The 15,310-nt window shown below is 41.5% G+C and overlaps 1 protein-coding gene across 1 annotated transcript in view; it reads left to right on the top strand.

Annotated features, from left to right (window-relative positions):
• The window catches only part of DISC1 (DISC1 scaffold protein), a 393,796-nt gene that overhangs the window by 346,152 nt on the left and 32,334 nt on the right, over positions 1-15,310 (top strand). Inside the window, exon 11 of the mRNA XM_027596855.2 lies at positions 7,604-7,880. Coding sequence (XP_027452656.2) covers positions 7,604-7,880 — 277 coding nt within the window. The remainder of the gene's footprint in view (positions 1-7,603; positions 7,881-15,310) is intronic.

The raw sequence follows: 15,310 nt of genomic DNA, 5'->3' as shown, positions 1-15,310 counted from the left end.
ATAGCCTTTTTGTTTTCGACTTGGTTTTAGTCTCCTGCCTGATCACATTCTCTGACTTTTTTTTCTTTTATTAGTTCTTTTATTTCTCCAGAAAGTGTTTCTCTAATAACTTCCATGCTTTTTTCAAGCCTAGCTAGTATCTTAAAAGTCATGATTCTGAACTCTAGGTCTGACATCGTACTAATGTCTGTATTGAGTACGTCCCTGGCAGACGGTACTACCTCTTTTTCTTTTTGCTGAGGTGATTTTTTTCGTCTTGTCATTTTGTCCAGAGGAGAACAGATGAATGAGAGAACAAAATGCTAACAGGTTAACAACGTCCCCAGCAAATATACTCTATACAAATCAGAAAAGACCTGAAACCAGGGGAAAAGAAAGAGAAAGAAAGAAAAAAGAAAGAGAAGAAAAAAGAAAGAGAAAGAAAACAATAAAAACAAACAAAAACCGAACAAAACCAAAAAAACAGAATATGATCAAATGTGATCAGGCTAGTGCATAGATCAGTGCCACACACTAGATTTTGGGCGTATTTTGGTCTGTTAGAAAAAAGTGCCTCCTTAAATTTTAAAGGAAGAAAGACTTATATATGTACAAAATAAGGGTTGATACAATGAAGGGATTGAAGATGACTGTAAAGATGAAAATTATAAAAGATTTTATAAAAGGAATTGATAAGTTTTTTGAAAAAAGAAAGAAGAACATTTAAAAAAAAAAAAGAAAAAAAAGTCAGAGAATGTGATCAGGCAGGAGACTAGAACAAAGCCATACACTAGTGATTTAGGGTATATTTTGATCCATTAGAAGAGACTGTATCTCAAAATTTTAAGGAGAGAACAACTTATATATATATATATATATATATATATATGTGCCAAAAGTAAGGGTAACTATAATGAAGGGATAAAGTATGACTCTAAAAATGAAAAATAAAAAAAAATTTTTTAAAAAAAGGATTGATAAGATGTTGGTTAAAAAGGGAAAAAGTGAAATTCAACAAAAAAAAACCAGCTAAAAAAATATTAACTTTGAAAAAGTAATGAATCATGGTAAAAAAACCATGAATTCTATATGCAGTATTCCCCTAGCACTGGAGTTCTCCCGTTCTCCTTGATCAGTAAACTTGGTCTTGCCTAGCTGGCTGTTCGTGCTGATCTTCTGGGGGAGGGGCCTGTTGCTGTGGTTCCCAAATGTCTTTGCCGGAGGTGGAATTGCCCCGCCGTTGTCGGTCCGGGCTAAGCAAGGTGCTCGGGTTTGCTCTCGGGAGCTTTTGTTCCCTGGAAGCTCTCGGTACAGCTTTGGAGGACCAGGGTGAAAATGGTGGCCTCCCAATCTCCACCTGGAGGAGCCGAGAACTCGGGGCCCCGCTCCTCAGTGCGCCCCCAGAGAAAAGCAGTCAGTCACTCCCGTGTCCCCGGTCTCCGGCCGCACTCCATGCTCACCTGGCCTGTGATCCTGCGTTTCTATCTCTGGCACCCGACCCCGTGTGGAGTCTCCAAACCCAGCAGATCCCTGCGGTGCGCTCCTGCGCCGCTCCTCCCGGGGGAGGAAGGGGAGTCTCCCCGGCTCTGCCGCTTGTTGGGTCCCTGCTGGAGGCGCAGTGGCCCGAGTGGGCTGCGGATCACAGTTTATGGCAACCCCGAGCTGAGAGCCCGCGCCTCGGCTCCATCTCTGCAGCCGGCTTCCCCCGCTCCGATCCCTGGGAGCTCTGCCGCACTCAGGCACCCCTGGTCTTTCTGTGACCCCGAGGGTCCTGAGACCACACTGTCCCGCGAGGGTTCCACCCTCAGTTTAGCCACTGCAGTGACGTCCCTCAGCGGAACCGACTTCTAAAAGTTCTGATTTTGTGCTCCGCGGCTCTAGCACTTGCTGGAAGCGGCCGTCGGAGGCCCCCTCCCCCGCCGTCTATCCTCCCGAATATCGCCTCGGATTCACTTCTCCGCGCGTCCTACCTTCCAGTAAGTGGTCGCTTCTCTGTTCAGAGAGTTTTTGCTACTGTCTTCTTCGGTCTCCTGTTGAGTTCGTAGGTGTTCAGAATAGTTTGATCCATGTTCAGCTGAATTCCTGAGACCAGACGAAATCCAGGTCTCCTACTCCTCCGCCATCTTGCTCCGTCCCTATAAAGTTTATTCTTGACCATTATGCAATACAGTTAGATATCAACCTAACAGAAAGGGAGCTGGGAAAAATCTTCTCTCTAGAAATTGAAAAAGCATACTATTAAATGGTCATTGAATTTAAAATGAATCATGAGGAAAGACAATGAAAGCACTAAATGTAAAGTTTGTGGGACAATAATGTAAATTCTAGAAGTAAATCTGGTGCAAATACAGGAAAATATTAAAAATCAATTAGGTTGACGTAGGTATAGAAGTGTTTGTTAAATTATTTCCCATATTTCTCTGCATATTTAAAATATTTAATAACTTTAAAATTTAAACCTATATTAGGCATAGTTAAAGTATGACTCAGACAAAAATTTAGAGCTTCAAATATATTTATTAGAAAATTAAAATGGCAAGAGAGGAAAATAAAAAATAAAAGGAAACAAACAAGCTAAGCTTGAACAAAGAAAGCTAATAAAAAGATAATAAATCCAGGGGCGCCTGGGTGGCTCATTCATTGGGCGTCTGCCTTCTGCTCAGGTCATGATCCCAGAGTCCTGGGATCAAGCCCCGCATCGGGCTCCCTGCTCCGTGGGAAGCCTGCTTCTCCCTCTCCCACTCCCCCTGCTTGTGCTCCCTTTCTTGCTGTATCTCTCTGTCAAATAAATAAATAAAATCTTTAAAAAAAAGATAATAAATCCAAAGAAATGAGAAAAAGGAAATAGATAAGATCAGAAATCAAGGAAATAGAGAACAAAAATCAATATTGGAAGATTAACAAAGCAAAAGCAGTTCTTTGAGAAGATTAATAAGATAGCAAACCTCTGATAAGACTGAACAAGATAAATCAAGAAGAGTAAATACATAAAACACAATGAAGTGTAAATACATAAAATACAATGAAAAGGAGAATTGCCTTTACACACAAACACAAGTTGCTTTAAAAATCATTTTAAAAATTAGGAACAAACATTATAATGCATAGGAAATCCATTAGAAAGTGGGTTGATGTCTATTAAGGAGATAATGGGTTAAATTGGACCCACGAAGAAATAAAAAATTTAAGTAGAGTATAAAAATAAAGCTATTGAAGTAGTAATAAAAATATGTCCTTCAATAAAAGCCTTAGAAAAAAGCATGAGGGACTCAAGAAATAGAAAGGGATATGAAAGGACAATTCACAGGAAACCATCTGAGTGTCTATGAACCGATCCTAGTGGAAAGTTGCAACTTTAAATAAGATGCCACTTTACACCTGTCAGACTGACTACAATGAGGAAGCTGGAAAATGAGTCTAACATGCTTCACTAAGGACTGTCGCTTCTGGTGTGGACAAGACTCCAGTCCAGCTCTCTTGCTCCGGAACATGGCTCAGAAAATCTGTCTTCCCTTTTATTATTTTAGATAGTCATATAACACTAACCAGAAAGCACACACATCATGAATGTATGCTTGAATTTTCACGAAATGAACACTCTTACATAAATCACCACCATTGAGAAATAAACCACTTCCAGGACACTAGCAGCCTTCCTTGTGCCTCTCCCTGTCATCATCCTCCTTCTCCGCAAAGTATCCACTGTCCTGATTTCTAACACCATGGGTTAGTTTTGCATATGTTCAAATACAAAATAGATGGAGTCGTAGTGCCTCCTCTTTGCCCAGCCTTATGTTTATGAGATTATCATACTTTTGCAGGTGGTAGTAAATTATTCACCTTCTTCTTTGCAGTACAATATTCCCATAAATGCATGCTACACAATTTATCCATTCTTCTCTTCATGGATGTTTGTTTCCCTTCTGGGTTTTGGCCGTTACAAATAATGCTGTACGATCATATATACAGTTGATCTTCATTATTCATGAATTCTGTGAATTTGCCTGCTCACTAAAGTTTATTTGGAACCCTGAAATCAATACCTACAGAGCTTTCGCTGTCATTCATACACATGCAGTGGTGAAAAATTTGAGTCATTTGATGTGCATGATCTCAGCAGAGGTCAAGCAAGGCAATGCTCTGCCTTGTTCCAGTTTTCATATTACAAACAGGTGTCATTTTCATGGTCCACTTAGTGTCATGTTTTTTAGATTTTTGTACTTTTTCTTGGTGATTTCACTACTTAAAATGATGCCCAAGCTTAGTGATGGTGAGATGTCTAGTTCTTCCATGGGCAAGAAGGCTGTGATGTAGAAAATAATGTATTGTCAGGCATGAGTTATAGTGCTGTTGGACATGAGTTCAGCATTAGTGAATCAACAATATACTCTAAATAAGGTGTCTTCAAACAAACGTACATAACAAAGTTATATACCGATTGCTTGATGAAAATATTGTGACCTGAGGCTGGCAGGAACTTAACCCTAGGTTTCCCTGGGGAGCAACTGTTCAGTACTGGCTGGTTCAGTGCTCATGGTGACTTTATAGAACATAACCACTATGAATATGAGAATTGACAGTATATGCATTTCATTGTGTATGTACCTAAGAGTCACATTGCTAGGTCTTAATGATTGACATATGTTCAATATTAGTACATCCATCAAAGAGAGTTCAAAGACCTTGCATTCATGTTCAATCCCACCATCAGTGTATGAGAATAGTAATAGCTCGGTATCTTTTCTGACACTTGGTATTGTCAGACTTCCAAATGTTAGCTGTCTTGTTGATGTGTAGTACATCACACTGTGGTTTAATATGCATTTTCCTGATGATTAATGGTGTTGAGCATCCTTTCATATTGGCCACTGAGATGCCCTCTTTTGTGAAGTGCCTCTTCAGGTCTTTGCCCTTTTCAAAAAGTGAGTTGTCTAAATACACAGAGGTCCTCAAGACCCATGGACTTCTGGTCTGAGCCCAATAAAACTGAGGCTACAGAAACAGGCCGAAAAGAATGTGGAGAAGAAAACTGACAAAAAGTGAGTTGTCTGTCTCTTTCTTATTGACTGGTAGGAGTCCTGTTATATTCTCAAATCAGTCCTTTGTTGGTTAAGTGTATTACAGATAATTTCTCCCACTCTGTGGCTTATAATTTCATTCTCTCAATGGTGTTTTTTGACAAATATATAAGTTCATGATATAACATAAGTCAAACTTATCATTTGCTTTCTTTATGGCTTGTCCTTTTTATATCTCGTTTAAAAGATCTTTGCTTACTATGAAGTCGTAAAGATATTATCCGGGCGCCTGGGTGGCTCAGTCGTATAGTGTCTGCCTTCGGCTCAGGTCATGATCTCAGGGTCCTGGGATCGAGCCCCGCATGGGCTCTCTGCTCCGCGGAAAGTCGGCTTCTCCTTCTCCCACTCCCCCTGCTTGTGTTCCTTCTCTCGCTGTGTCTCTCTCTGTCAAATAAATAAATAAAATAAAATAAAAAAATAAAGATATTATCCTACATTATCTTCTAGAAGTTTTAATGTTTTAACTCTCACATTTTGATCTACAATCTACATGAAATTGATGTTTGTATCATGTGAGCCAATAATCAGGATTTGATTTTTTTTCCTATAGTCATATTCAATTGACATAAATACAATATGTTGAAAAGACTGCTTTTACCACTAAAGGCAATTATTGTCTTTAATAATGTTTTCATAATATATCATTCTTACACTTTTACTTGTGATCTGTTTGTATCCTTATGTTTAATATATGCCTTTTGTAGGCAACATATAATTAGATTTTGATTTTTTTGTTCTAGTCTAAAATCTTTGCCTTTTAAATACAATATTTAACTACTTATATTTAATGTAAATCTTAATATATTTGGGCATAAATGTTCCTACTTTTCCCATTTTCCCCATCTGTACCATGTTCATCCCTGTCTCCTTTATTGCTTTCCTTAAAGCAATACTTAAACAATTAAGTATGTTTAATTTTTAAAATGTTCCCTCATAGTAGCTTGTCAGTTATATGTTCTTTTAACCTCTTTGTTTTACAGATACCATAGAGTATTGCATATGAATCTTTGACTTTTTAAAGTCTGATATAAATGAGCACTCTTTTGCTTTCTGGACAACACAAGGACCCTCCTTCCCTCTGTGCTGGTTGTCATGTATTTTATTTTGACTATATTTTAGACTACAAAAGAAATTACTGCTGTTTTTTACATCCACATTTACTTAGATTTATCCACATATTTACTCTTCCCATTGCTTTTCATTTCTTTATGCATGTCCTTGTTTTCAGCTGGGATCATTTTCCTTTTTTCTGGATGTGTTGCCAAGGAAGTCTTTCAGTTCTTACTGATCTGCAAATATCTTTATTTTACTTTTATTTTTGAAGGAAATTGAAAATGACTGTATAATTTATAGATTGACAGTTATTTTCTTACAGCATTTTGAAGATGCTGTTTTATTGTCTCTTGGCTTCTGCCATTTCTGTCACCCATATTATTGTTCCTCTGAAGTTAATGCCTTTTTTTAATCTGGCTGCTTTTAAGAATTTTATTCCATCTTTGGTGTTCAGCAGTTTCACTATGATGAACCCAGGTGCATTTCTGTTTTTTCCTTTGATTTTTTCCTGTTTTAAGATTGTAGTGTTTTCTGAATGTGTAGTTTGATGTCCCTTGTCAATATTTTAACATCCTTAGCTCCTATCTCAATAATGTTGCTTCTGCCTCATTCTTTTTCCTTCTGAGTTCATCATTTATAGACACAGGCTTTAATGATGATTAATATGTTTAAGTAGCTAGAGGGCATAATGGATAATTTATTTCAGCAGAGAACTGAAATGTAGAAAAGAAATGAAATAAAAATTATAGAACTGAAAAGTAAAGTAATTAAGCTTGAGAACACAATAGATAAATTGGAGAGCAGATTAGACATAGTAGAAGGAAGGGTTGTTAAAAGGAAGATAGGAGTCTAGAAAATATCCAGCCTGAACCTGAGTGGAGTGGTGAAAAATGTATATTTTCCTATAAAATCCCAGATTTTTGCCTTTTCATGAAAAATCAAAACTTTAGTTGGCCTGAGGTGATGAAGGGCTTCTTCCTACTAGCCAGAGTCCCTTCCGCTCTATTGCTTTCTGCCACTGAAGCTGCTTATCTTTTGCTATGGTTTATATTACCCATGCACTACTTCACTCAGTTATATTACCTGTGTGAATGGGCATGGCGGGGGAGGGACAGTCTAGGCATATGAAATAGCACATGAAAAAGCATTTAGCTGGGAGAGGTGGACAAGTCTGGGGGCTCAAAGGAAGCCAGCAGGGCAGGAGCAAGGACTGTGTTGTACTGGACTACTGAGTCTGGAAAAATACACCAGATCTTGGATGTCCTTGCAGAACCAGCAGCTAAGAAGGACCGGTGGTTATTTCACTGTTACTTGATGATATACAGATTTGGCCCCTCTTTACCTTCTGGTTGAAGCAGTCCACCAGTAAATGAAATTAAGTTGTTAATTGTAAGATGACTAGCTAACTTTTAGCCAGGTAGACAAGCTATTGACTTGGTAGGATGAATCATCACTGAACAAATCTTCCTGCCTTTGTTTCCCCTCTGTTTCAGTTGCAAGTGTCCACTGCTTGGAAAAGTGTGGGGAGCTGACTTGGAAGCTTGTCGGTTGCTTGTCCAAAGCCTACAGCTCCAGGAGTCCAGGGGCACACTGTTTGCAGAAGATGAGAGGCAGACAGATGACTTCGTAGGAGCCATCTGTCCAACCACTCCTGCCATCTCCCCCAAGCTCCACTCTGAAGTTGAGAAGAAGACCCCTTTGCAGGCCTTCGAGGACTGGAAGGCTCACCTGAGCCCATCTCCGTACTTTGCTGGCCGCGAGCAGAAAGAGGTCTGTCCATCCCTATAGCCTCAGCAGGGGCCCTCCTCAGAGGGGTACTTTGGGGCCACACTCCATCCAGATGGGAACAGTAAATATTGAGAGGGTGACCCATCGAACCATAAAAACTTAAAAGTTTTAATAACCCTGGAATATGATTGCAAAATAATGTAGAATTTTTGTGGAAGTTTACAATATAGAAGAGCAAAAAGAATCATTTTTGGCATATTTAGTTCTATGTTCTAAGTTAATGGCTAGAGTTAGAATATAAATCTGATATGTAATTAATATATATACCATATACCATATATGTTATATATAACATATCATTATTGCATATACTATTATATGTGTCACACGTAATAGTTAATTATATATTTAGAATCTATATATCATCATTTATTAGAATATCTATCTATATATTATTTATTAGAATCAAACATTCAACTATATGTGTATATCACTTTGTTTTGACCCAAACAAGGTCATAATGGATATTTGTAATACATTCTTTTCGTTTTTTTTAAAAAAAAACCCTGATCCTTGGCTTATGAGATATTTATCATTTAATTATATATTTATCATACATATAATTAAGATGTGGATTTATTTAACATTGTACTCCAAGGCTGGCCTAGATTAACAGAGAAGAGTTCCCGTCCCCCCCCCTCCCCCCCCCTTACTCCTGTCTTTCTTCCTTCTCCCCTCCGCTTCTCTCCCTGGTCCATCTCTCCCCAGTCTCCCTCACTTTCCCCTCCAAACCTAATAAGACAACTTTCAGTGAAAGTTCTCTAGGCAACTTTTTTTTCCCCCCAATTTTAGTACCACACCAGGAGGCTTTGGAGCTCTTTTTCTGACCAGGTACTCAGGTGTTCTGAATTAAAAGGCCACAAAATCCTGCTGAGGCTGGAGGAACATGTCACTTCATGTTCACGGCTCACGTTTGACATTAGATGTGCCCCCTCCCTGGGCCTTTGCCACAAAGTGCCCCCCCCCCACTCCGCCCCCAGGCAGGCCTGCCCATCCTATCTGTAGGACCAGACACTCACCGACAACCTGGGCTACAGTCACTGCCTTCTGGACTATTTGGAACATTGATACTTGATCCCATATTTGAATTGAATAACCTTATGAGAAAGAAGGCTGTTGTCACTCTCTGGAATCCTGCTGGCCTCATAAACTAGGCTCTAAATTGAGCTATAGATGATCTCAACTCCTTTGTTAGCCGAGGTGCTGCAGGTGGTCACCGGCCCTGTAGGTGGAGTTGAAAACTCGCCACCTGTTGCAGTTGGCTGGCAGGAAAGAAGATTCTGGTGGGGAGGGAAGTGCCACTTAAGCAAGGGGGTCATAGCTCTGGGCTGAAGATACTGTGGGCCCTGGGTGTGAGGCTTTGAGGGTAGGGTTGGCTGTCCACAGTGGGCTCCCAGGAGCTCAGTCCCGGGACAGGCAGGAGCCAAGTCAGGTATGTGATGGGGTCTGCTGGGACATGGGACTCCTCTGGAGGTCAGGACTGATTCAGCAAATTCCACCTGTTAGAGGAGTCTCTCTCCGTCCCTTCCTCCCTTCTGTGCCCATGTGTCCCTCCAGGCTCTCTGGAGGATGACATTCCCACATATAGGAGGATTATTCTTCTTCCATAAGATGATGAGTACCTGCCAATCTGACTTTAGGAAAACAGAGCTGTGAAGTAGGAAATGCAAAGTCCAGGATGAATAGCGTAGAACCTTATCATAGAAAGATACTTGAAGTTTCTGGTGAAGGAGGAGGCCCAGACTGTAACCCTGGAGAGTGGAAGAGCCACAGTGACTGCTTCTCTGAGCTCCGGGACCTCCCCGCCCCCAACTCCCACGGCCTCACCACCTCCTCAAATGCTGAGGATTTCCCACAATTTGTTGCTGCTTCCTTCAGGGTGGGGGAGCCAGAGGGTGCTTTGAAGCTTTTGCTAGCTCTCTGTGCTGTCTTCCTGTCCTGTGCCGGGCGTCAGCCCACTTACTGTTCCTGCATTACTTTTCTGGGTTTCTATTCACAAAGAAGGGTGGTCACCCTTTGAATTCATCAGTGGCAGAAATGTTAAGATGGCAGATACCATCTAGAAAGGGCAAAATTATGGGAGCAGAAAACAGATCAGTTGCTGCCAAGAACTGGGGTGAAGGGGAGAGATTGTTCACAAAGAGCAACATGAAGGAATTTGGGGGTGCGTGTGATAGAACGATTCCGTGTCTTGATTGCGGTGGTAGTTACATCTCTGTGTGCATATGTCTATAACCTTACACCAGGGTGAATTGTATTTATTACTTTACAGAGGTGATTAAAATTTTTAAAAATAACATCCGCCTATTTAAGAGCGAGGCCATAGATGTTGGGACCCATGGTACTTGGCTCAGGGCTATCCGAAGGCAGTTTGGTGTGGCAAACGGAGCTTGAGGCTCAGATCCTAGTTAGGCCAACTGCAGGCTGCATTCACTCATCTGCTAAACACGCCCCCACCTGCACTCCCCAAATGAAGACAATAAAAACTATCTCATGAGGTTGTAAGGATTTAAATAAAATAATGCATTTAAAAAAGTGAATTAGAGGTTTAAGAAAATACATAGTAGAGGCTTGAAAAAATGGGTTTGTTTTTTTTGGAGGGGAGGTGTTATCACTCTTTTTGGCAATCACAAGTATCTCTAAGACCTTTTAAAAAGAATATGCCTGGCTTTCCTTATCAAGAAGCAGAAGCCAGCAATGAATTAGTGGGAGATAATTCCAGACAAGAAAGGTTTAATAAAGGAAGAATCTTGTTTGTATTTAGATGGAGGATTTTCGACGACCAAAGTCTCTGAGAAAGGATAATCAAGGGTTTCATTAAGAAGGTGTTTTCGTTTTGCTGCCTCGGTCCGCTAGGGAGTTCTTGAAGTCTGGGTACCTGTGTGTTTATCCTGTGCCTGAAGCGGCTATTTGTTTTGCAGCTGGGAGTTGGTTTTGCTTTGGAACTCCCTGCCGGGTCTGGACATCCCACCCTGGTTTCTGTATTGAAGCGTGACGGCCCGAAGGCAGGCAGTTTCTTTGTAACCCAAATCTTCCATGAAAAATTGCTGACTTCTCACGGAGGTCCGCGGGGAGACGGCTTCTCTGAGCCTTCCCTGGGTGCGTAAGTGGCCCACGTGGTGCCGTGCATTTCGGCGGTGCATCCTTGTTCAGAGTGTTTGGTCATTAATTAAAGCTTTCACCCTGTGGCTGGTCCCCCTGGGCTGCCCCGCACAGTGCCCCCATTTTACAGCTGGGCCCATGAAGGCAGAGTCATTTGCTTGGGGCTTTGCTGCAGAGGAAGTCCGCAACAGGGCTAAGGGGCCAGTTTCAGCAGGCGCTTCCTCGGATTGTAAGAACACCCTGCTTTCTCTGGTTACTGCTCGCCCACAAGCCTTTCCGCGGACTCTGGAAACAATCAGCTGCTGTTGGCCCTGGTTTACAGACGGTGCAGAAATTGCACGGGGGCCAGACAGGAGCTGGGGAAATCAGTGAGCCAGCTTCCTCCGCTGTGAAGTTGCTCTTTTGTACTCGCTGTTCTGGCCCTAATACCTGCGTAATTCTCTCCTTCCTGTCTGCAGTCTGTCCTGCTGGGGTGCTTTCTGTTTTTACTACAAAGTGGGCTCCCCTCCCGCGGAGTTCCCTGGACAGGATCACTCTCCCCTAACTCCAGCTGCTTCCTTTCCAAGCCAGTAGCTGCCACCAAAGAGGCTTAAAAAGGCCAAAAAAAAAAAAAAAGGGCCAGCGCTCTGAGCGATCTCGTGCAGCACTGGAAAAGCCAGTGTGCTGTCTGCCGTGAAAGAAATTCGCAAGAAGACACGACCAGACGGTGCAGCTTTGTTCTAGGATACAGGTCTCTCTAAAACCCAGTTCCTGGGGCGCCTGGGTGGCTCAGTCATTTCTGCCTTTGGCTCACGTCATGATCCCAGCGTGATCCCCAGGCATCAGGCTCCTTCTCCTACTCCCCCTGCTTGTGTTCCCTGTCTCACTGTCTCTCTCTGTCAAATAAATAAATTACATATATATATATGTGTATATATATATATATATATTAAAAAACCCAGTTCCTTTTCGCAGGGCGCATCTTGCATAAACCTCAGCAGTGATGCGATGCATCACCTGCAATTTCCACTGTGGGTTTCTTGAAAGTGGACCGGAAATGCAAACAGCACTGGCAAAAACAATCCTCGGTGTCCTTTCTTCCCTTTTTTAAAGATTTTTCAACTTGGTGTATATGGAGCAGGGAGTCTCTTCCTTGCGAATGTTTCATGGCTTTCCATCGCATTTGTCGTTAGAATTTCAGGTACAACCGGCACACATAGGATTAGAAACAAGCACAACTCAACCAGTAGGCACAGCCCAACCAATAGGAGCAGGAGCGCGCAGGCTCCCCGGGGCTCCGCCCTGGCCCTGGCCCCCCAGGGGGAGAGAGGCCACAGAGCCACGGGGCAAGCTGGAAGGTAGGAAGCAGAGGGGCTTCTGTCATCAATTAGCTGGCTTCTGCTGCTTCTCTCAGTTAATTAACATTGTCAGCTTGTCAGCCTCCTTCACCTGCCCAAGAAAAGGAAGTGGACTCCACGACCCTCCCATCGGCCTGCTTTCCCTCCTTTTTGAGAATTATGGAGCCACTTTCTGTGCTCCAGGGGCCTAACTGTGGCATTTTTTTCATTAATTAAACATAGGTCAGTGCTTCAGAGGAAACCGGCCTTGGGGCTCTTGGAGACTCTTTCACCTTGTAAATTCCTTGTCATTCACGGATGAACACAGGGATCAATAGAAAATTGTCACCGCCTAGCTGGCAAGGAGTGACCTATGGCATAAGGAAGCTTATCTGATGGCTATGCAGTTGCGTCTTCCGAGCAGCCGAGAGATATTTATTTATTTATTTATTTATTTATTTATTTAAGATTTTATTTATTTGACCCAGAGACACAGCAAGAGAGGGAGCACAAGCAGGGGGATTGGGAGAGAGAGAAGCAGGCTTCCCGCAGAGCAGGGAGCCCGATGCGGGGCTCAATCCCAGGACCTTGAGATCATGACCTGGGCTGAAGGAAGGTGCTTAATGACTGAGCCACCCAGGCGCTCCTAGCTGAGAGATTTTTAAAAACCAGAGTTTCACATTTCTGGAAAATGAATGCTCTGCCCCCTTGTCCTACCTGGGCTGCATCTGATGCTCTCACCTGTTGGGGGCTGGGACAGTTAGAGTCAAGAACTTCCTTGTACCCCACAAGCTGGCTGGCAGAACCTCCTGCCCATTTTAGTTTGAGCAGGTGGAAAGCCTGGATCTGCTTAGAGTGTAAAGCATGCTGTCCTTGTAAAGGGTAACAATCCAGAACCAGGACGAAACCCTGGCATTTAAAAACAATAATTCTAGTAGTCTCATAGTTGCATAGTTTACAAAAAATATTTAGAAATGCAAAAATTTTTCATCTAAAATGAACAGATAAAAGTTGGCATTTGATTCTGTTCTCTTGGTTTCCTCTTTACTGTTTGTGGTTCAGCATTTCTTGGCAACACACAGCTTGCAGAGCACATTCTCCTTATGTGGAATCCCCCCAACTGTGTTGCGTTCTCATTTTTCTTTTTACAAAAGGGTCTTAGGATCTGACTCACTATCCCCCAAATCTGAATGCTTATGTTAAATAGAGCTTATTTAAGTACCTGCTGGTAGTATGACTATTATTTACACATAGATTTTTCCTCAAAGTTTCCAATAGAGTTTGGCCGTATTCGACTTTGATGTTCAACTGATGTGTACCGGAAGGAAAACAATCCAAGATCTCTTGAATGATCGTGTAATATAAAATAGAGCTTTTCAAAGATTGCCCTTCATATAAACTGGAAACCATAGGCCAATTAGCCTATACAAATCATCAGCCACTTCTTTCTTTTATCAGTGTTTTGTTGTTGTTAAGTGGTTCTGTGTAGAACTTGTTTCTCAGCACCTCCTCTGTAATAAGTGGGCAGATACTTGAAGACAATTTATTGCTCACTCTGACCAAAAGACATCTAAATATTTCAAATGCTTTCCTTAACACTCACAACATCTGGATGCTTTTAAAAGAAATACCCACTTACTCAGGGTGTAGCCATATAACTTGGGTATTTGGATGAATACTTGTATTATATGGAGTAGTAAAGATATGCCTTTAGTGTCTTAATTTGTGCCTCTCTGCTCATTGACATTAATGACTATAGAATGAATGTTTATGAGGAAAGACAAGTGCTTATGAAGTCTATTTCAGATAGATGTGCAAGATATCATTTGTGGTGTGGATAGGAGTTTGTCATAGGTAAATATTCTTTATGTAGACAATAAAAGGAAAAGAAAAAGAAAACCATATAGCATTCTGGGAATGTATTTGCCAAGCAGATATTTTGGAAAACAGCCCAAAGGAACATATTTAAGACTGTGATTTTAATACCAAACTAAGGAAATGCTTTAATGCATCAGCTAAGTTCATGGTTGGTGGTAATCACATCTGGTTTACCTCAAGCTGTAGGAGTGGGAATGAAACTTAACAGCGGAACAAACATCATGAGACTCAAGTCACATTTCTTTTGTAGGTATGCATATGTGCAGTGCAGGGTTAAAATTTAAAGAAAAATGTAAATACTGCCATGGCTCAAGTAATCTGCAAACGCAGATGGCTTGCCAACTATAAGGGAAGACTGCTCTGTCACCTGTCCTTTCTTTATTATGTAGCTTGTGAGTTTTACTGCAGGAATTAAATATTTTTCATGGATAGGCAGCTATTGCTGATGCCTTAACATGACCAAGGAAAACAGGGATCTAAGTAAGCTAATTGAGTTACAGCAAGGACTAGGGTCTCCACGGTGGGAGCTGCTTTCCTTCACCACCGATCCCATTCCCCAGCAAGGGGCAAAGCAGTTGATGACTTTAAAGTATATATATAGCGCCCAGCGCAATGACATTTCCCACCTGAAATCTAGACCTAAAAAGTCCTTGTTGATTGTATCGGGTTAATTTTTAAATCGTAGCTATTATTCTTCCTTCAGTTATGAGGTTTTCACATTTCAGACATCATACTGCCCCCCTCGTTGGAACTCTTTTTGACAGCATTAAAAAAAAAAATCAACTATTTAAATTTCCTGATCCACTCACTCAACCCAAGGTGTAGCCCATCTGCTCACATTTGTGGCGGATCACCAGTGACAACCAATATTTCTGGAAATGTATGCTCTGTTAGGTGTGAGAGCCTTTATAAATAAAGTTGGCAGCGTTATCTGCTAACTGGCAATTTAACCTAAACGGCTTTCTGTTCCACATGCATTTTCTATTCAGAATAAAAATAATCAATAGGATTTCCTGATCACTCTGGGTGATTGGGTAGCCTTAGGGATATTGTTACCAGATACTTGCTTATTTTGAAACAATTACTTGATGTAATATATTCCCTACCCTTTGGGTA

Source organism: Zalophus californianus, chromosome 15, assembly GCF_009762305.2.
Source record: "Zalophus californianus isolate mZalCal1 chromosome 15, mZalCal1.pri.v2, whole genome shotgun sequence".
NCBI classification, from domain to species: domain Eukaryota; kingdom Metazoa; phylum Chordata; class Mammalia; order Carnivora; family Otariidae; genus Zalophus; species Zalophus californianus.
The sequence above is the reverse complement of the archived record's forward strand: the minus strand, read 5'-3'. Positions and strand labels throughout refer to the sequence as shown.